A 22,184-nucleotide genomic window follows, 5' to 3' on the forward strand; every position below is an offset into this window, starting at 1 on the left:
GAGACTTTCTGTTTGTTGCAAAATGAAGGTAAATGACTGAATATTACTAGAATGTAAGAGTTTTAGCTTACAATTGCATTTTTTGACCATTTCGGTCAACTTTGACTTGACCGAAGGTTTAAATTTTGTCACTTATCGTGATTTATATGAAAATATTTCAAAACTGATAAAAGCTATAACCACGAGTTATTTTTTGTTGTATTCTACATGAAATTGTGCACATTTTCATGTATAACACTTTATGTAACGCCTGATATAAAATGACGCGAAAATTACGACAAGGTGACTCAAGAAATTCTGAGATTTTCAGGAGAGTTACCGCCCGTGAAGGTAAGGAAAAAGTTTTTTCAAAAATTCACCATAAATCGAAATATTGTGGTAGAGACTTTCCGTTTGTTGCAAAATGAAGGTAAATGATGAATATCGCTAGAATGTTAGATTTTTTGCTTACCAAAAGAAGACCCATATATATATATATATATATATATATATATATATATATATATATATATATATATATATATATATATATATATATATATATATATATATATGTATATATATATAAAGTATATATATATATATATATATATATATATATATATATATATATATATATATATAACGCTATATATATATATATATATATATATATATATATATATATATATATATATATATATATATATATATATATATATATATGTATATATATATATATATATATATATATATATATATATATATATATATATATATATATATATATATATATATATATATATATATATATATATATACACATTCATACATACACATATATATAATATATATTTTTTTATTTTGGTAACGAATACATAACTAAAAGGAATGCAGGTGAAAAACTTTTTTTTTTTTTTTTTGCATACAACAAAATAATATACAAAATACCAATAAATGCAGATATATAAAAACTTGTAATAAATATAAAACTAAATATAAAATCAATGCAGAATACTCACTGTAATCCTGACTCTTCATTCTGTTCTTGTTTTCTCCCTCCTCCATTGAAGTCTTGCATTTTTTTCCTCTCGACATGATGAGGCACAGGTGGAGGAGGGGAGACGCGCCCTTATTGCAGATGTGCCGCCCTTGACGGCGGTCCGCTGCGCCCTCCAGTAGGCGCACTCCAATATATGACCGCAGTGTGGTACTTGCGGTCACACTCCCCAAACCTGCAAAGTGCTACCTTGCAGGTGCGACAGACGTACCGGGTGTCTCTTCTTGTGCCATTCATATGGCACACCTGGCACCTTTTCTGCTTACGCCCTTCTAGGAGCTCCAGTGTGTGATCCCCTGCCTATAGCTGACACACAGGGTCTACTACCTGACGGGACATTGGAATGTGAGGGAGGGCGGCGGCAGCAGGGGCGGCATCGGCAGGAGCAGGAAGACCGAGGTTGGCCCTCCTAGCGACATCTGCTCTATCCTCAGCGGGCAGATCTGGAGCTCGGGCAGGGGGCGTGTTGGAAGGCCACCCTCTGGATTAAAGTTTATGAGGGCATTCCCGGCCACCTCGAAAACTGGATGTGGGACAACCTCTGGGTGTCCGAATTGTACCCACAGTAGAGGATGTAGGCATTCTGGAGTGCCAACTGAAGGAGGTATTTGAGGAGCTTCTGTGTCCACCTCCTGGTTCTCCTGGCGAAGAGATAATACTGGATGAGTTGATCAAAGAGATCAACTCCCCCATGTGCCTATTGTAGTGCCCGATGACAGTAGGCTGTTGGACACTGAAACTCCTCATACGTAACTCGGCCCTGCCGACGTGTCTTCTTCTGCTGAACGATCTCTTCTTGGATGGGCTCATGACTGTCGTTTTAATCATGGGCACGCAGTCGGACCCCTTCCAACAGATGACAAAGACATCTCCCTTCCGCCGCCACTCTGTCTCTCTTGCCAGATGTTGCGGCTGGCTAGCTAACCTCTTGAGGACATTCGGGCCCCACGCACCAACCGAAGGGTACCACTGACGTGCACACCTGCTTCATACAGTTCCTGGGCCAGGGATACCGAGTTATAATAATTATCCATAAACAGGTGGTATCCTGGTTACGGAAACGATCCACAAGACCGAAGACAGTGTCACGCAGCGTGAGAAGACCCTGAATACACCGAGAAGTCCACGACATATCCAGTGTTGGATTCCGTAATAAAAATAACTTCACACTATATTTCTTTGGCTTCATGGGGTTGTACACTTTTATACTTAGATGCCCTTTGTATGGCATCATCCCTCATCCAAAGAAAGGTTCTTGGAAGGAACCACGAAAACTGGCACCGTTCACGCAGTGTAGTCAACACTCAATGGACTAAGATGAGGCGGTCGGGGTTTATTCCAGGTATGGCCCTTCGGTTGAAGTTTTATAGTGAAAGTAACATGAAGAAAAACCCTAAGAACATTCTTAGCTTGCCTTATTTTAGTGGTTTTGAAAACATAAAATCATTGTTAAAACCTTTAATATAAACCTCGTTTTTTCTTATAATAACACTCAAAAGAATGTTAATAAAAAAGCCCAGAAAGAAAACAACAACATAATATATAAAATTCCATGTTTGGATTGCCCCTCTTTTATATTGGCCAGTCTAGCAAAGATTTAGATGTACGATTAAGCAACATAAGTATTCGGTCAAAACTGGACAAGCATCCAATGCTATATTCATTCATTTAAGTGAAAACTCTCACAGGATAAATTGGACTGAAAGTTCAGTGATTGCCAGATCGAAAGATTTCTCTTCAAGAAATTTATTGGAGTCTGCTATTATCCAGCTTACTTCCAGTTGTAATTTTAATCTTAGCCCTGGCATGTATTATTTGGACCCCTGTATTAGAAAAATGTTCAAGAATGACCTAAAAGATAAAATCACTGACTTAATTACAAGTTAGCTACTTGATATATATTTTCTATATATCCGTATGTTTAATATAATTTTTTATTTGTAAAAATGTTCATCTTGCAAAAAGTTATTATTGTTTACAAAAAAAGAGAATTATTGTGTAGTACTAAAAAAATTTTTAGGTGGTCAGTCACAAACCTGTATAATCTTTTAATTGTCCTGTCCCTGCTCCTGAACGGTTAATCCTAATCCTTTGTAAAAACCTCTTAAATATTTAATCCTGTTTTGGCAGTTCTACTAATTCTTCAATTGTGTTGGATTCCAGGTACATATGTTTCCTTTATAATCCCCATCTGTCATTTATATGAGCTTTCTTTGTAAACATACTTTTATATTTCTTCAGTCTGCTAAGTAAAGGACATAGCGTTGAAAGGCCTTGCAGCACTCAGGTGTTTCCATTTCCTTCAGGATTTTATATATATATATATATATATATATATATATATATATATATATATATATATATATATATATATATATATATATATATATATATATACATATATATATACAGTAGAACCCCCAGTCCTCAACTGTACTAGAACTCGACATAATCGGATTTCAACAGGAAATGTTGAGTAAATTTTGTTGGAGCTCAAAACAACAAACCGAATCCGACCCGATGAATCATATGATGTTTGTAGAAAAAAAGAGTTTTGGGTTCTGCCGCTAGTTGGCATTGTTGGTGGCGTTCTTCCCATGCTTATTTAAAAGCATTTAAAGCCCACACATGCTGTTGCTGCTGTTGAAAAACAAGTTAGATTATCACATTAAATTAATAATACAGTATTTATAAGCCGAATTACTGTTACAGTATTTATAAGCTGAATTATTGTATGTCTGTTATCATAAAATTAAGAAAAATTTCTAAGATGCGTGGAACTCGAGGTAGTTGTGGCAGATATAAACAAACCACAGCGCTGCCCTGGTGGTGCTGTGGTTTGTTTATATCTGCCACAAGCTGCCGAGTTCGGACGCAATTTAGACATTTTTCTTGCTAATTTTATGATAACAGACATACAGTAATTCGGCTTATAAATACTGTATTATTAATTTAATGTGATAATCTGGCTTGTTTTTCAATGTTATCATTATTAACAACAGTTTTCATGTGTACCCGTTGCAGTACATTCTGGTAGTCCCTATAGGCTACCTAGCCTAGCCTATGGCGCTCGGTCTATCATCGTTAACTACGTGAAACACGCATTGGTCATAAGCCAATTTTTTTTTTATACAGTATGCATTTAAAAATGTAAAAGTGCTTTGATATGGTAAGTTATTCAACTCTGAACTTATTTAATTGTAATTTGTGTAAAGTTTTGTATAAAAAAGGCAAGGTTGGGGTAATGACTGGTGGTCAGAATGGATTAATCCATTTTCAGTTATTTCTTATGGGAGAAATTAACTCAGAATAGTGACAAAATCGAATCTCGACACTTCTTCTGGAACGAATTAGCGTTGAGGACCAAGGTTCTACTATATATACATATACATGTATGTATATACATATATGTATATACATATATGCATATACATATATACACACACACACACACACACACACACACACACACACACACATGTATACAGGCAGTCTCTGTGTTACCACGGGTCCAGCTTACGACATTCCGAGGTTACAACGTTTTTCAAATATATTCATCAGAAATTATTTCCTGGTTTACGACCTATTCCAGGGTTACGACGCTTACAAGGATGAGAAACAATACTGGCACTCGGTAACACTTCTAAAGGGCCAACGGTCGTGACTGAAAAGTCTTTACTCGCACTTTACCCTAGGGGAAGTGGGTCTCTGGCGAAGGATGACGAGGGACAATCACACACTTGACATCGTACTCAGGTTCCTGGGTAGGTCCTTTCGAGGATGACGGTAGCACTGGGTTCATGTCAGGAGTCTGGTGTTGAGATCTGGGTGGAAGGGTGGAGGGTGACCCCTCAGCGCCTTGTATCACTCGCCCCACGTGTATGGCTAACTGCAAACTGCTAACTGCTAACAGCCCAGCTGCACCGTGACTGACTGCCCAACGACTAACCCAACGATTAACTGAGATGTCTCTTGTCCTTCTCTTTTTAAGGCCTTGGCCGAGTGTCCTGACCGAGTGCAAAGATTGGTGACCATGTGCAAAAGATGTGTCATTTGCCCAGGTGTTCAGCCATCTGGTTGCCTCTTCCCAGGTATCTTGCGAAAGGAAAGACAATTCAGCAGCTTAATCTACCTTTGGAAGGTTGTTTTAAGCAGCTTAGTTGGGCTAAGCTGCTTAAGGGAGTGGCAGCCAGCCTCTCATCCTTGCCCCTTTTAACTGTGCCATCTCAGTATCTGTTTCAAGTAAAGAAAGGGACAGATGGAAACGTTGATAACTTTGTTTTGATATCTAGGTTCTACTTTCAATAAACTAAGTGTAAATTAAGGGTCGTCTGTGCAGCGACTTCGTGTATTATAATTATATATATATATATATATATATATATATATATATATATATATATATATATATATATATATATATATATATATATATATATATATATATATATATATACAGTATATATATATATATATGTGTATGTATATGTATATATGTATGAACTTATCTATGTAGAAATTCATGTTTGAGACGTAACAGAAAACCTGCTAGTTGTTTGTACACCTTTGTGATCAGAGAGTAACGAACAGATACTGCTGAGTCGTCGAACGCCATACGATCGTTGGGGTTTGGCATGGGTAATTCAAATGAGTGCCATACATTGAAGACCCTTATTGGTTCCTTTCGATTATAAGAGACCAATCAGCTGAGGTCTATGAGCTAAGCAATTTCAGTTTGAAAAGTTAAGATCAGTAGGGGTTTAGTGGTCGTCGGGCCAGGAAGCGCATCTGAAAGACAGTGATGGCGCGTGCCACCTCAGAGTACCTTCTGACTATAATTGCATAATTAAGTAGCTTAATATTAGCAACAGGGCCCTGTGTAACTATTAAGGAAAATACACTTGTTAATTGTATCTTATGCATTTCATTTGTATTGGTAGAACTCTTTACGTGACCAAGAATCAGGTCATATTTTTGGTGTCAGGTGTGGGGTATTGCCAGTACATATAATAATTAACTGCATAATTGTGAAGGTGAAATAAACAATGTAAACTCAAAGAAAACCAGCGTGTGACGGCAGGAGTGCCAGTGTTAACAGTAACAGTGCTGGGGAAGAGGATGTGGTGTCGAAAGAGCAGTCAATTTAATATCCAACACGTGTTAAAAGAGTTGCACAAATTAACAAATGAAATACAAAATAAAAAGCCCATCGACCCACCCACAATTTTGGCGGACGTCACGTCATACCCACAAGCACAATCAGTCAAAAAATAAAAGAACTGCCAGTGCTAGATGGATCAGTGCCTGAGTTTGACAACTCACCACTGGTGAAGGTTTTCTTTCGATCGAGACCTTCATAAAGTGTATTGAAAACACCACCATAGCCTGGATAGAGAAAAAATTGTGCAAACAAAGCAAAAAGTGACGGGGAATGCCGCATGACAAATCAGGAGTTGGGACGTCAGTTATTCCTCAGACTGGGGTACTTTTAAACAACACCTTACACAACAGTTTGCCCTACACCGAGAGGAGAAGATGGAACTAATGGAAGCCTACAACCCTGTGCTGGGAGTGGGAGAGTCGATTTCAGCATTCTGTAGTCGCATCGGTGAGGATTATGAGTCCCTCACCCCTGAAAGAGACCAGACTGTAGAGGGAAAAGAAGACTTCTGCCGACGCATGCTGAGGCGAATTCTTCCCATTTCCATAGTGAGATTCATTATTTGCGATGAGAGGCCCTTGCAAGCCTTGCTGCCAAAGATTCAACTTCTGTTAGACCACGAACAACGCCAGCAAGCAAGTGGGAGGGGGCAGACCACCTCCCAACTGTTTGTTGCAATGGTTAAACAACCTACCCAAGCGAGTCCTCAGCCAGCCTCACCCACCATCAAAGGGGCAGGGTCACGCACCCCGGGACCTCAAAGAGGCAAAGGGAAACCAGCCGGGAAGAGGACGGTTGGTCTTTGCTGGCGGTGTGGAAGGGAGGGCCACGTGAGGTCCCAGTGCCCCTCTCTCACTGAGCCGCGACGTTTTCAATGCAATGTAACAGACCACCTTGTGAACGCTTGTTCAAAAAATGATGACGGCCAGCAAAACAACATTCCCCCCTACACCAAGGAGAGGAAGGGGAAGGCAGCGTGGAGGAGGATTCAGGAGGACCCCAAACTACACCCACACTCAGCGGGTCCAAACAATGACCATGCCCCTGAGAGAACAAGGAATGCCTTGTTGGGGAGTGAGGGGAGTCAACCAAACCCCCGAGAAGCAGTGAACAGTCCACCATCAGCTGTGGCTGCCCCTACCCTAACGTTGAGGGTGCAGGGAGGAGAGGTAATGCAGGAGCCTATCACCCATCCTCAGTGCGTGAAGGAAGTTGCAGTGCCCATCGTGGAAGTAAAGGGCGTTGGTCGACACTGGCATAAGTGTGTCTTTGTTAGTAGAACACCTTGTGACAGGATTGGTGCAGCCTATGAAAGGATGTTCAGTTCTAAGGACAGCAAGAGGCATTGGATGGTAACCCAGAGGACTGTGAAGCAGCAGGTAACCATTGATGGACGAGTAGTGACACATACCTTCTATGTAGTACCAGCATTACAAGTAGAAGGAATTTCAGTTATTTTAGGAAATGATTTTGTGGCTAGGAACGAAATAATAATGGCTGGCACAGCCTTGAAGGGGATCAAAGTGTATTTAAAAGACCGAAGGGAGGCGGAGGGGAAGTACCCACCGTCCCAGAGGCTGGAGATGTGGCACCACCCTGGACCCTCTCATCCCTCACCCTGACTCCCGCACAGAATTTACCTGAAGGCACCTTAATTTTGATCAGACCCCATCAGAAATGGGAAGATTTTATCATTCCGGGTCTGAGTGAGGTAGTACACGGCGAGGTTAATGTGCCATTTATTAACGTTAGTAACCAGCGTATCGTATTAGGCAGTGGGTCGATATGCGACCTTGAACTCAGAAATAGCAGATGCTTCTCACACACTTGCGACCTTGAGTAGCATGCATCAGGGTCACTGTGAAGAACATCTGGATAGACTCCTGAGAACAGCTGATGGGTCTACCCCTGTTACTTATCAAAATATTGTCAACGAAATTATAGAAAGTTATCAAAATGTAATTGCGATTGGCGACGAAACCCAGGCAGAATAAATAATTTTCATTTTCGTATAGAGACCGGGGATCAATCACCCATAAGACCTTAAGCCGTATAGAATTCCAGTTTGTTATCAGCGGGAAGTAGAGAACGAAATTAATAAATTAAGGGAACAAGGGACAATTAGAGAAAGTTACTCTCCTTGGGCCTCGCCAATTGTGATGGTTAAAAAGAAGGATGGTTCTCTTAGGCTATGTGGTGATTATAGAAAGTTGAATAGTATCACGAAAGACAATGCATTTCCATTGCCCTCTATCGAAGAATTGTTGATTTAGGTCAGAGATAGTAAATTCTTCACCACCTTGGATTTAAAGTCAGGTTGTCATCAAATACCTATAGACAAGAGTAACAAAGAAAAGACAGCCTTTATAGCTAATGATGAACTGTTTGAGTATAATTACCTTCCTTTTGGAGTAAAGAATGCTCCTGCCCATTTTTCACGTGTTATGATGTCCGTATTAGCTTTGCTATTAGGGCATAGCATGTTTGTATACTTAGATGACATAATCATAATAGGGGCCACAGTAGAAGAACATAAGAAAAACATTATCGAAGTCTTAGAAGCTTTAAAATGACATGGTATGAAAATTAATCTTACCAAATGCAAATTCTTTCAGCAAGAAGTTGAATTTTTAGGGCACATCGTAACATCTGAAGGCCTTAAGCCTTGTGCAGATAAAGTAGCAGCAATTAAAGAATTTCCCCAACCGAAGAAGCAAAAGAAGTAGCCAGTTTCCTCGGGCTCGAAGGCTACTATCGTAAGTTCATCAAAGATTTTGTAAAAAAGTGAGACCTTTAAATTCATTGAGGAAACAGTCAGATTTTCATTGGGAACAGGAAGAAGAAATAGCTTTTCAAGAATTAAAGATTTCACTCAATAGTAATGAACTGTTGGCTTATCCAAAGTTCGATCGACCATTTCTAGTAACCACCGACGCAAGCACTATAGCTATTGGGGGAGTGATTTCTCAAGTTGACGATGAAGGGATTGAAAAACTGATTTGTTTTGCATCACGAGCATTAAAAGAGGTAGAGAAGAACTATAATACCTTCGATAGAGAGATATTGGCGATTCTATGGATGCTGGAGAGACATCACTACTTTTTTGTGGGGCAGAAAGTCAAAATAAACACAGATCATTGCCCATTGTGAGATTTATTCAAGAAAGGGGATTTACCACTCGCCAGGCCTGTTGGATCGAGCAGCTGTTAGAGTTTGATATTGTAGGAATTGAACATATAGCAGGGAAAACAAAGTAGCTGATGCCAGAATGGGAGTTGCAACCCAGCAGCAAAGATATATATACTATATATATATATATATATATATATATATATATATATATATATATATATATATATGTGTGTGTGTGTGTGTGTGTGTGTGTGTGTGTGTATATATATATATATATATACATGTGTGTGTGTGTTTATCGAGAGAACAGAGAAAAACGTATTTTTATATAGCCTATATATTTGTCATCTGTAAAAGTCGGGATTGGCTAATACCCTAACTAGGCTAAGAAAGAATAAGCCCAGTAGTGCATATAAACAGTATTCAAGGGTCAATAACATTAGTAAGATCTTATGAAGCCTATATCCTTACAGGTGATGTAAACATAGAACAGACAATAGCCTAACCAGATTTATTGGAAACCCCTCAAGGGAACGTTCCGATTGTTAATTTAGAAACAGCGCGGCTGAGTATCAGACAGAAATGTAGTCTCAGCTGCATGAAACAAAACCAATAAGAAAATTAATTTTATGGTAAAGCTTATATATCCTTAGGTTCTTAATTAAACCTAGAATAAGAAACGACCTAGAATAGGTTAAGCGAGATTCTTCTAAGAGATCTATGCTTAGATTAAAGTAGATTATACTAGAACTATTAAACTAAACCATTTAAAACAGTAGCTTGGTTTAGCTGTTAAACAGATTAGTTTATAGAATAGTCCTTATGGCATGACAGGAATTAAAATTTCACATAAGCCATTGCAAAAGGACTAACAGCTTAAGTAATGCAGCCCTATATGCTGGCAGTCAACCTAAAATCTACAACAGTTTGTTAACTTGCATATTTTGTAGCGTATTACATTTACGCATGGTAACCAAATTAACCTGTAAGATGTAATATATTAATGGCATAAGGTTTTTTACAAAGTGTCTGTTCTTTCAAAAAACAATTTATTCTAAATTAGTTTCTAATAACAACTTGGTTCTTTCACTACAGGGCCACTACCATGCAGGACCCTCAGCTCAAGTGTTCCATAGCAAATTGCTCGGTTCGTTTTTTGCCAGTGGGTACGGCCCATTCCACCTGCCACGAGCATAGTCCTTGCAAAAATCAGGACAAATTTGCCTGGTCGCCAGATATGTGCGAAGTTTGCAGTGTGCTCTTGGCAGCAAGTTTCAAGGACGAAACAGCTCGTTTCAGGCTGTCTCGATGGGTCCTAGGGTTCAGCAAGGGAGAGGAAGGGGACATTATATCTTTCCGGCAGATCTTCGCAGCATATACTTAATCCGTTCTCAGAGGATCCATATTCGCCACAATCCAATAACATCAGTCCCCAGGACCTCCCAGGCAAACCCTGGGAGAAAAATGGAGGAAGTTCCTCTTGGAGATGATCATCACTTAGATGAAATTGATATTGCTACCAAATGTCCTTGCTGAACCCAGAAGGACCAGGGACACTACCTTCAGCTTACCGGGGCAGAAACTTTCCAGAAGGAATTCAATCCCCATGCATATTTCAGAAGCTGATCAGGATCCTTCCCAAAAAGGGATACAAGGATTCAGTTAACCCCAAGTGAAATGACTACATATTCAGAGGGGTATAGTAACTCACCCAGGACTTCTACTCCCTGGGCTACAGGCAGTCACACTTCGGCTGCAGATGCTCAGTCAGAATATGCAAGCTCCCAAAAGGGATACACAGTTTGCAGTATTTGACCAGTTCCGTAAGGAAATTATGAGCAACATCAAAGATGCCCTTGCCACAGAACGGCAGTACATAATGGTCATTTTGCATGATTCCGAACAGGAAATTAAAGAAATAAAATCAGTGATGTACACTCCAAAGTGTAAAAGTACTTCATCCTGCAATCGAAAAGGGAGAGTGGAAACAACAGGGGCTCCAACATTCTCCCCAAATGATGATGCTAACAATCCTTGGCTAGACGCTTCAATGTGCATTTTCTCTCCTGATGGTAAGTATCTCATTAACGAGAGAAAAACCATGATTGAAGTTGTACATGTGGAGTTTAGAGACAGGGCAGCATTCCCTAATACGGAATGGCTCCTGATTCCACCGTTACCGGACATGGAGAAACCTCACAAGGAAACAGTTCTCTTAAGTGGTAACACAGCATTAAAAGTTGTTGATGATGCCCTTTACCAGATCAACGGTAGGTGGATTTATACTCCCATCATGAATAAAACTCAACTAGCTCACCAAGTACCTCCAGCCTTCTGTCCCTTCACCTTTAAAATAATTAATCATGTGAAGACAAACTTCCAGAATTATGTAGTAACTAGAAAACGGGAGCCATTGGCAGAACTAAACCCATTTGTCACAGTCCTACCGGTTTCAAAAATTCCACCAAGGAGTGGGCAACACTTCAGCTCCCTTTCAAGGGAAAAAGCTCCCTTGGATGTTGCTACTCAACAATTTGGGACTCCTATGAGAAGAATCTCAGATGAGACAGCTTCATCAGAATTCCGTGCTAGGACTCTTCTTCTCAGTATCTTGACCTCTTCCACCTTGCTAGAAGCTGCCACCAAAAGGCTTCCAGAGGACACCAGGACATATTTTGCTGCTGTGGCTAAAAGTCTCATGAGAACCCTATGGGAAGCACTCTACGACTTTTTAGACTGGCGCTTAAAAGCACGAATGGAAACATTGGAGGGCTCCAACAAGTCACTTCCTAATGTAACGGCCTTATTACAGTCTAATCCCTTCTGTAGGGACCTGTTTGAGGATGCTGTGGTAACACAAGTCAACAAGCAAGCACGACAACAAAATTGTACTGTGTATGCTCTTCTGGGAAAAGGAGAAATTGGGAAACAAAAACCCGGAATTACCCTTTACCCAGCTCAAAAAGGCTCGTTTTGATAAAAATCATATAAGCCTGCAGTCACCTCCAAATCTTTTCCTCACAAACAGGTAAGTAGCCAGAAAGGACAACCTCCTTCAAAAGTACAGCAACAGCCACATAAGCAAGGACATCCTTTTCATAAGGTCCAAAAACCATCGTACAAAGGAAAAGGAAAAGCAACGCCTGGAATACCCATCAAAGGAAAAGGTAGAGGAAGAGGCGGATATCAATAGGAATTGTTTGGTCGGGGGTTGACTCCAAAGACACCACAAAGAATGGAAGTCTTCTCCTTGGGGACACTGCATTGTTCTCAACGGACTGGGGTGGAAATGGTCCCACCCTCCCCTCCTTTAAAGGGGTTCTTTCAAGCATCAAACCCTCTCTAGAAGATTACGTGCAGAAGGCCTATTAAAGGGTGCCATTGGGAACACACCCTGGCGGAGGAACCCAAGCAGGAAATGACGGGAACCCTAATGAAGGAACCCGACAAGTGGATCAAAATAAATATAGAGAAACACCGCTACAACCCGCCCAGGAAACACCACCAGGATGGAACCCAGGGGGAATAATGATAAGAATATAACGACAAGGAGAAAACCCAAACAGAACAAGCTGGATGGGCAAATCTCGCGGTCAGCATGGCCGGCTGGGGGACGCCACGGCATCATAACAACAATCGCACAAAACTTTAAAATAATGATTGAACCAGCCAAACTTATCATAAAAACCCCACAAGAAGATGGTACTTAACTTGGTGATAGAAAAGCTGCTCGAAGACATGCTGGGTAATCCAAAAACAGCCCAAAAACATGAGCACAAAAATTCAATCAGTGAAAATCTCACGTGCTAGAAATGGAATGGTGTAGGTGGCGCTGGAGTCGCCGCTTGGCGGGCGGGTGAGTGTAGGGGCTGGAACGGCTCTCTACTCTTTCCGTGGGATTTTGACATGGGGATGTCTGTCGAGTGTGGCTCTGTGGTTGTGATTCTTTCACTCACCCTTGGTTATACCGACGTCTTCCATATAGAAGTCAATCGATCTGGGGGTAGTAACTCCAGCATTCCTGAAAGCATTTTTCTCTGGTATGCTTAGCAATATTTATACCTAGAAATTCGTGTTAGTATGGAATTTCACCAGGTGACATGGGGACGAGCTCAGAAAAGGCTAATGCTTCAAATGAAAAAGGCTGATGCTTCAAATGAAAAAGGCTGATGCTTCAAATGAAAGAGGCTGATGCTTCAAATGAAAAAAGGCTGGTGCTTCAAATGAAAAAAGGCTGATGCTTCAAATGAAAAAGGCTGATGCTTCAAATGAAAAAGGCTGATGCTTCAAATGAAAGAAAAGGCTAATGCTTCAAATGAAAAAGACTGATGCTTCAAATGAAAAAGGCTGATGCTTCAAATGAAAGAGGCTGATGCTTCAAATGAAAAAGGCTGGTGCTTCAAATGAAAAAGGCTGATGCTTCAAATGAAAAAGGCTGATGCCTCAAATGAAAGAGGCTAATGCTTCAAATGAAAGAGGCTGATGCTTCAAATGAAAGAGGCTGATGCTTCAAATGAAAAAGGCTGATGCTTCAAATGAAAAAGGCTGATGCTTCAAATGAAAGAGGCTGATGCTTCAAATGACAAAGGCTGATGCTTCAAATGAAATTGAAAGGCTGATGCTTCAAGTGAAAAAGGCTGATGCTTCAAATGAAAAAGGCTGATGCTTCAAATGAAATTGAAAGGGTGATCCTTCAAATGAAATTGAAAGGCTGATGCTTCAAGTGAAAAAGGCTGATGCTTCAAATGAAAAAGGCTGATGCTTCAAATGAAATTGAAAGGCTGATGCTTCAAGTGAAAAAGGCTGATGCTTCAAATGAAAAAGGTTGGTGCTTCAAATGAAAAAGGCTGATGCTTCAAATGAAAAAGGCTGATGCTTCAAATGAAAAAGGCTGATGCTTCAAATGCAATTGAAAGGCTGATGCTTCAAGTGAAAAAGGCTGATGTTTCAAATGAAAAAGGCTGATGCTTCAAATGAAAAAGGCTGATGCTTCAAATAAAATTGAAAGGCTGATTCTTCAAAAAGTGAAAAAGGCTGATTCTTCAAATGAAAAGGCTGATGCTTCAAATGAAATTGAAAGGCTGATGCTTCAAATGAAATTGAAAGGCTGATGCTTCAAGTGAAAAAGGCTGATGCTTCAAAATGAAAAAGGCTGATGTTTCAAATGAAAAAAAGGCTGATGCTTCAAATGAAAAAGGCTGATGTTTCAAATGAAAAGGCTGATGCTTCAAATGAAATTGAAAGGCTGATGCTTCAAGCAAAAAAGGCTGATGCTTCAAGTGAAAAAGGCTGATGCTTCAAATGAAAAAGGCTGATGCTTCAAAGTGATAAAGGCTGATGCTTCAAGTGAAAAACTTTGATGCTTCAAATGAAAAAAGGCTGATGCTTCAAATGAAAAGGCTGATGCTTCAAATGAAATTGAAAGGCTGGTGCTTCAAGTGAAAAAGGCTGATGCTTCAAATGAAATTGAAAGGCCGATGCTTCAAATGAAAAAGGCTTATGCTTCAAATGAAATTGAAAGGCTGATGCTTCAAGTGAAAAAAGCTGATGCTTCAAGTGAAAAAAGCTGATGCTTCAAGTGAAAAAGGCTGATGCTTCAAATGAAAGAGGCTGATGTTTCAAATGAAAAAGGTTGATGCTTCAAATGAAAAAGGCTGATGCTTCAAAAGAAAATTGAAAGGCTAATGCTTCAAATGAAAAAGGCTGATGCTTCAAATGAAAAAGGCTGATGCTTCAAATGAAATTGAAAGGCTGATGCTTCAAATGAAATTGAAAGGCTGATGCTTCAAATGAAAAAGGCTGATGCTTCAAATGAAATTAAAAGGCTGATTCTTCAAGTGAAAAAGGCTGATGCATCAAGTGAAAAAGGCTGATGCTTCAAATGAAAAAGGCTGATGCTTCAAATGAAATTGAAAGGATGCTGATGCTTCAAATGAAATTGAAAGGCTGATGCTTCAAGTGAAAAAGGCTGATGCTTCAAATGAAAAAGGCTGATGCTTCAAATGAAAAAGGCTGATGCTTCAAATGAAAAAGGCTGATGCTTCAAATGAAAAAGGCTGATGCTTCAAATGAAAAAGGCTGATGCTTCAAATGAAAAAGGCTGATGCTTCAAATGAAATAGGCTGATGCTTCAAATGAAAAAGGCTGATGCTTCAAATGAAATTAAAAGGCTGATTCTTCAAGTGAAAAAGGCTGATGCATCAAGTGAAAAAGGCTGATGCTTCAAATGAAATTGAAAGGCTGATGCTTCAAGTGAAAAAAGGCTGATGCTTCAAGTGAAAAAGGCTGATGCTTCAAATGAAAAGGCTGATGCTTCAAATGAAATTGAAAGATAAAAATGATAAAGGCTGATGCTTCAAGTGAAAAAGGCTGATGCTTCAAATGAAAAAGGCTGATGCTTCAAATGAAAAAGGCTGATGCTTCAAATGAAATTGAAAGGCTGGTGCTTCAAGTGAAAAAGGCTGATGCTTCAAATGAAATTGAAAGGCCGATGCTTCAAATGAAAAAGGCTTATGCTTCAAATGAAATTGAAAGGCTGATGCTTCAAGTGAAAGAAGCTGATGCTTCAAGTGAAAAAAGCTGATGCTTCAAGTGAAAAAGGCTGATGCTTCAAATGAAAGAGGCTGATGTTTCAAATGAAAAAGGTTGATGCTTCAAATGAAAAAGGCTGATGCTTCAAAAGAAAATTGAAAGGCTAATGCTTCAAATGAAAAAAGGCTGATGCTTCAAATGAAAAAGGCTGATGCTTCAAATGAAATTGAAAGGCTGATGCTTCAAATGAAATTGAAAGGCTGATGCTTCAAATGAAAAAGGCTGATGCTTCAAATGAAATTAAAAGGCTGATTCTTCAAGTGAAAAAGGCTGATGCATCAAGTGAAAAAGGCTGATGCTTCAAATGAAAAAGGCTGATGCTTCAAATGAAATTGAAAGGCTGATGCTTCAAATGAAATTGAAAGGCTGATGCTTCAAGTGAAAAAGGCTGATGCTTCAAATGAAAAAGGCTGATGTTTCAAATGAAAAAGGCTGATGCTTCAAATGAAAAAGGCTGATGCTTCAAATGAAAAAGGCTGATGCTTCAAATGAAAAAGGCTGATGCTTCAAATGAAAAAGGCTGATGTTTCAAATGAAATAGGCTGATGCTTCAAATGAAAAAGGCTGATGCTTCAAAATGAAATTAAAAGGCTGATTCTTCAAGTGAAAAAGGCTGATGCATCAAGTGAAAAGGCTGATGCTTCAAATGAAAAGGCTGATGCTTCAAATGAAATTGAAAGGCTGATGCTTCAAATGAAATTGAAAAGCTGATGCTTCAAGTGAAAAAGGCTGATGCTTCAAGTGAAAAAGGCTGATGCTTCAAATGAAAAAGACTGATGCTTCAAATGAAAAAGGCTGATGCTTCAAATGAAAAAGGCTGAGGCTGTGGTTTGTTTGGTAGAGATGCACGGTATGATCTCTCAAATTACCGTAGCAGTTGTTATTACTGTACTAACATTACCATGAAAAATGTACAGTAGAGCTGAATTTTGCCTCTGTAGCAGACTCAACACTACAAATAAGTTTTATACTCTACTTGAATGGAGAACATGTAAAGAAAATATATTAATCATTTACAGAATATAAAATAATTTAGTTTTGTATAAATATGAACCTCTTATTTTATTGCAAGTGTCCTTTTCTTTATATCTTGGATAAGTTCACTCCTTACAGCTGCTTCAGCTTTTGAGGTAGCAAATGATATTTATTGTGATAAATGAGAGGAGTCCTCCTTATAGTTTGATACACACCAGATGGAGATCCACGACTTCTTTCATCTGTCGATAACTGTTCTCAAATAAATGCAATAATAAAGGCAATGTGATATGAGAACATTAGAGGATTCAGCTTGTGGAACACAAAAGTTTTTATCTTTTCATATTTATTCATAAAAAGTTTTACCCAATTTATATTTTTGTAAAAATATTTTTTGTTGTTATTACAGTCTCAGTTGGAATGGGAAAGTAGAGAATTAGAGAAGGAGAAGGAAAGGGAAGCAAGTGACTTGGAGAAACAGCAGAAAAAGGAGGCGAGTGTAGATACCCACATGAAAAAAACATTGGATTGTAAGGTTTGTAGCCTCTTGATTTTGTTAAAATTAGGTTCATTCTGTTCTTCCATTTAAGGGTAAAGATGCAGCCTGTTAGTATTTATGACACCAAATCTTACATCTTTCTGTTTTACACCTTTCTTAAAGTAATTGCTTATTGTGAATGGGTGATCAGAAATTGATACAGGTTCTGTAGGATAATGGAATTGCAGTCTAAATTGTTTTGTCTCTGCAAACTTGCTTAACAGTACTTGATTTAAATAGTTTGATGTTAAAGGGTAACTGTCACAGTCTTATTTGTGGCAATGACAGTGCTTTAGTGAAGTGTTTACAGAGTTATTTTCTTTAATGAAGTGTATTTCAAAGTTGATATATTTGTATACTGTATTTGAATATTAATGAATAAATATGTGTGTCAGTAACTACCCCAGGTAGCCTTCTTCTGTTATGTGTGGTGTTGGCTGGATATCTTCTTTTATTGAAATGGTTTTACTACAGTAGATGATGAAACAAACTCCCACCCACACAATGGTAACAACCATACATCTCACCTTCTGCCCTAAGTGTGAACAATGTGGTCAAACCAGTAACAATAAGAATTGCATTAGTATATAAATTATATCAGCTGTTGTAGTTAAAAAGTTAATGACAGTGTGTAAGAATTGCATTACTATATCAGCTATTTTAGAGATAAATTTAACAGCATTAAGTAAGAATTGCATTACTATAGCAGCTGTTTCAGATGAAAAGTTAACTAGAGCAACTAGGAATTGCACTCCTTTAGGAACCATTTTAGATGAAATGTAAACGACAGCTATTAAGCAATGCATTACTTTAGCAGCTGTTTTAGATGAAAAGTTAACTAGAGCCAGGAAGAAATGCAATACTATAGCAGCCATTTTAAATGAAAAGTTAGCGACAGCGAGTAAGAATTGCGTTACTATAGCAGCTGTACTAAATGAAGAGTTAACGACAGTGAGTAAGAATTGTGTTAATATCGCAGGCGTTTTAGATGAAAAGTTAACAACAATAACTAAGAAATTCATTACTATAGCAGCCATTTTAGATGAAAAGTTAACAGCAAGGAGTAAGAATCTCATTCCTATAGCAGCCGTACATGAAAATTTAAGGACAGTAAGAATTACATTACGATAGCAACCTTTTTAGATGAAAAGTTAACAACAGCAAGTAAGAAATGCACTACTATAGCAGTTGTTTTAAATGAAAAATTAAGGATAGCAGGTAAGAAATGCATCAGTGGCTCCCTGGTAATCAGGGGGGTTAGGGACCACAACCACCCACGTTAAACAAAAATCTACAATAATTTGGAACACCCCTCTAAAAACACTTATAACTGCTTGCTTTAATAGTTCAGACACCTAATACACCTTAAATTATCATCCTAAAACCCTTTGATATAATTTCAAAGTCCTCTTACAACATTACTCTAAAAATATATGGCGCACAGCTACATGTGAAGTTACCATTAACACAGAGAGAGAGAGAGAGAGAGAGAGAGAGAGAGAGAGAGAGAGAGAGAGAGAGAGAGAGAGAGAGAGAGAGAGAGAGAGAACAAAAATACATTTGCACATTAAAAATATTTAATACACTAGTGACAGTAGTACACAAAATAAATAAAGATTAATTCACAAAACTAGGATATAATAATATACAGTATCAGTAAACATTAAAATAAAATCAATCATAAAAAAAAGATGGAACATTCCCTCACAAAGCATCGGAGTTGCAAGCCAATCAGCAACTAGCAAAGTTGGTATCCTGCCGTGTGATTGGTTGCTACTAACTCTTCCAGCCAGTAGTGTGTTGTGCTACAAGCCAATCAGCATCGAGGTAACATACTCTGCTGTGTGAGATTCCTACTTCCAGCCCTATCTATCTACCTATCTGTCCATCCATCCATCCATCTCTCACATTCTACTAGAATGAGAGAGAGAGAGAGAGAGAGAGAGAGAGAGAGAGAGAGAGAGAGAGAGAGAGAGAGAGAGAGAGAGAGAACCGTCTCCCACATTCTACTAGAATCCTTTGGAGAGAGAGAGAGAGAGAGAGAGAGAGAGAGAGAGAGAGAGAGAGAGAGAGAGAGAGAGAGGCACTGAACTCAGGTATGTTTACATTGGTTAAAAAATTTATATCTTTCCATCAACCACCCTCCCTTTCTATCCAACTATCTATGTATCTATCTATCCATCCATCTGTCATGTTCTACATATCCTTTGGCGTAAAGAGAGAGAGAGAGAGAGAGAGAGAGAGAGAGAGAGAGAGAGAGAGAGAGAGAGAGAGAGAGATTTTGCCCAGGTGCTTCCCCCTTCATGGTCAATATGTCAGTATGTCAAGATGATTGACAGGATTTCATCCCTTGCCCTAAAGTCGGAGACAGAAAAAGACTGGGAAAAACGAATGAAATGATATTTTGCTGTTGTTACATATGTGGAAATTAGTAAGTCATTTATTTATCATAAAAACAAATGAACACATGTTACATATGGTTAAAAAATATCTCTCTCTTATCTCAGTGAGAGAGAGAAATACAACAGAAAAAAATACAACTCACCCTCTGCCTACATATACACAAAGCATCCGAGCTACAAGCTTGTGATTAGCTGTTTCCAATTCTTCCAGCCAATAGTGTGTCATTGTGGAGAGAGAGAGAAAGAGGTTGCTACAAGCACTGTGATTGGCTACTTCCAACTCCTCCAGCCAATAAAAAAATTAGCATGTACATATGCATGCATGCATGCACTTATTCGATGATGGCTTTTTGAACTTTCTGGAGTTTCATATTTTTAATGAGAGTAATTCATATTTCATTGAAGGATATATAAAGTACCAAGAGAGAGAGAGAGAGAGAGAGAGAGAGAGAGAGAGAGAGAGAGAGAGAGAGAGAGAGAGAGAGAGAGACTGAACTGAGTTATGTTTACATCGGTTAAAAAATTTATATCTTTCTATCAACCACTCGCCCTTTCTATCTATCTATCTGTCCATCTCTCACAGTCTACGTATCCTTTGGCATAAGGAGAGAGAGAGATTTTGCCCAGGTTCTCCCCCCTTCACATGTCAATATATCAAGATGATTGACAGGCCTTCATCCCTCCTCCTAAAGTCGGAGACAGAAAAAGACCGGGAAAAACAAATGAAATGATATTTTGCTGTTCTAACATTAACATTAATACGTGAAAATTAGTAAATCATTTATTTATTAAACAAAACAAACAAATACATGTTACATATGCATGAAAAACCTCTCTCTTGTCTCAGAGAGAGAGAGAGAGAGAGAGAGAGAGAGAGAGAGAGAGAGAGAGAGAGAGAGAGAGAGAACTGAGGTGTTTATGAACATTGGTAAGCTGTGTTGGGAATTTGCGGGATTTTAATTTAGCATTTTATTGATATTTTGCTGTTTACATTAATATTTGAAAAAATTAGTAAATCATTTTTATCATAAAAAATCTTATTTAGTTGTGAAAATAAAATGAAAATAGTAATTAGTGAATATTGCTGTACGAAAAAATTTGCAAATTAGTGAATTTTCTGTGAGTAACTGGAGCCGCGATTGCTGATCCACGAGTAATCGGGAACCCACTGTACTATAGCAGCCATTTTAGATGAAAAGTTAACAACAGCAAGTAAAAAAATACATTACTATAGCAGCCATTTTCTATGAAAAATTAACAACAGGGAGTAAGAAATGCATTACTACAGCAGCTATTTTGATAAAACATTAATGACAGCGAGTAAGAATTCCATTACTATAGAAGCCATTTTAGATGAAAAGTTAATGACATTGAGTAAGAATTGCATTACAGTATGTCCCCCGTATTTGTGGGGGTTAGGGACCACAACCACCCATGAAAAGCAAAAATCAGAGGTAAGCTGTTATCCCCCCTTTAAAAATGCTATAACTGCCTATTTTAGTAGTTCAAACACCAAATATATCTTTAACTATCATCCTAAAACACTTTGATATAATTTTAGAGTCATCTTACAACATTACCCTTAAAAATATATGGCTTACAGCTATGTGTAAAAACTAATCAAGTTTCTCCTGTATTCAGACACCCAAATTTTCTTTCATACAGCATTCAAGCCGTCCCACTTTCTTTTAAAGAGAAACCATTGGTAATTCATAAGAGAGAGAGAGAGGGAGAGAGAGAATAAAAATACATATGCACATTAAAAATATTTAATAGTAATAATATAACATAAATCATATGGAATTCACAAGTGATCAGTGTTGACTGAAGATGATGATGATAAATTAGCTGTGCAGTCTGATGAATGAATGATGATATGATTGCACATCAAAGCAGAGGAGTTACATCTCCTCTGGGGGTGCCTCTTTCCCTTCTTCAGGAGGCTCTTCAGTCGCTTTATTGACTTCTTCAGGAGTTTCAGGAAGTGGCATCATGGCCATGTACAGTATACATACATACATATATATGTACTGTATATACAGTACTGTATATTTATTTGATAGTGTAGTCACTTGTTTTTCCTCAAGGAGTTACCCTCCATGGTCTACCAGAGCTCCATGGTGACCAAACTAATATCAAAGAATTCTCTTCTAGTTAGTCTTTTTGGCCAGGTATTGTGTCGTAAGGATTAACATTATAACACGTAATGGAGTATATAATGGACTCAAAGATAAGAGGGCACTTTCCCTTATCTTCAGCGAAGCTGAACCCAATTTTTCCAACGTCATAAGAACCTGCAAGAAAGAGAAGTGACTATTGCGCATGCACATCCGCCCTCTTGTTTAC

The 22,184-nt window shown here is 38.5% G+C and overlaps 1 protein-coding gene across 2 annotated transcripts in view; it reads left to right on the forward strand.

The window, feature by feature from the left end:
* Positions 1-22,184, forward strand: part of LOC136843740 (uncharacterized) — a 474,729-nt gene that overhangs the window by 19,621 nt on the left and 432,924 nt on the right. For both annotated transcript variants that reach the window (XM_067112392.1, XM_067112393.1), the window contains exon 3: positions 17,308-17,433. In XM_067112392.1, the coding sequence (XP_066968493.1) occupies positions 17,308-17,433 (126 nt within the window). The remainder of the gene's footprint in view (positions 1-17,307; positions 17,434-22,184) is intronic.

Source organism: Macrobrachium rosenbergii, chromosome 12 (genome assembly GCF_040412425.1).
Source record: "Macrobrachium rosenbergii isolate ZJJX-2024 chromosome 12, ASM4041242v1, whole genome shotgun sequence".
Lineage (NCBI taxonomy): Eukaryota > Metazoa > Arthropoda > Malacostraca > Decapoda > Palaemonidae > Macrobrachium > Macrobrachium rosenbergii.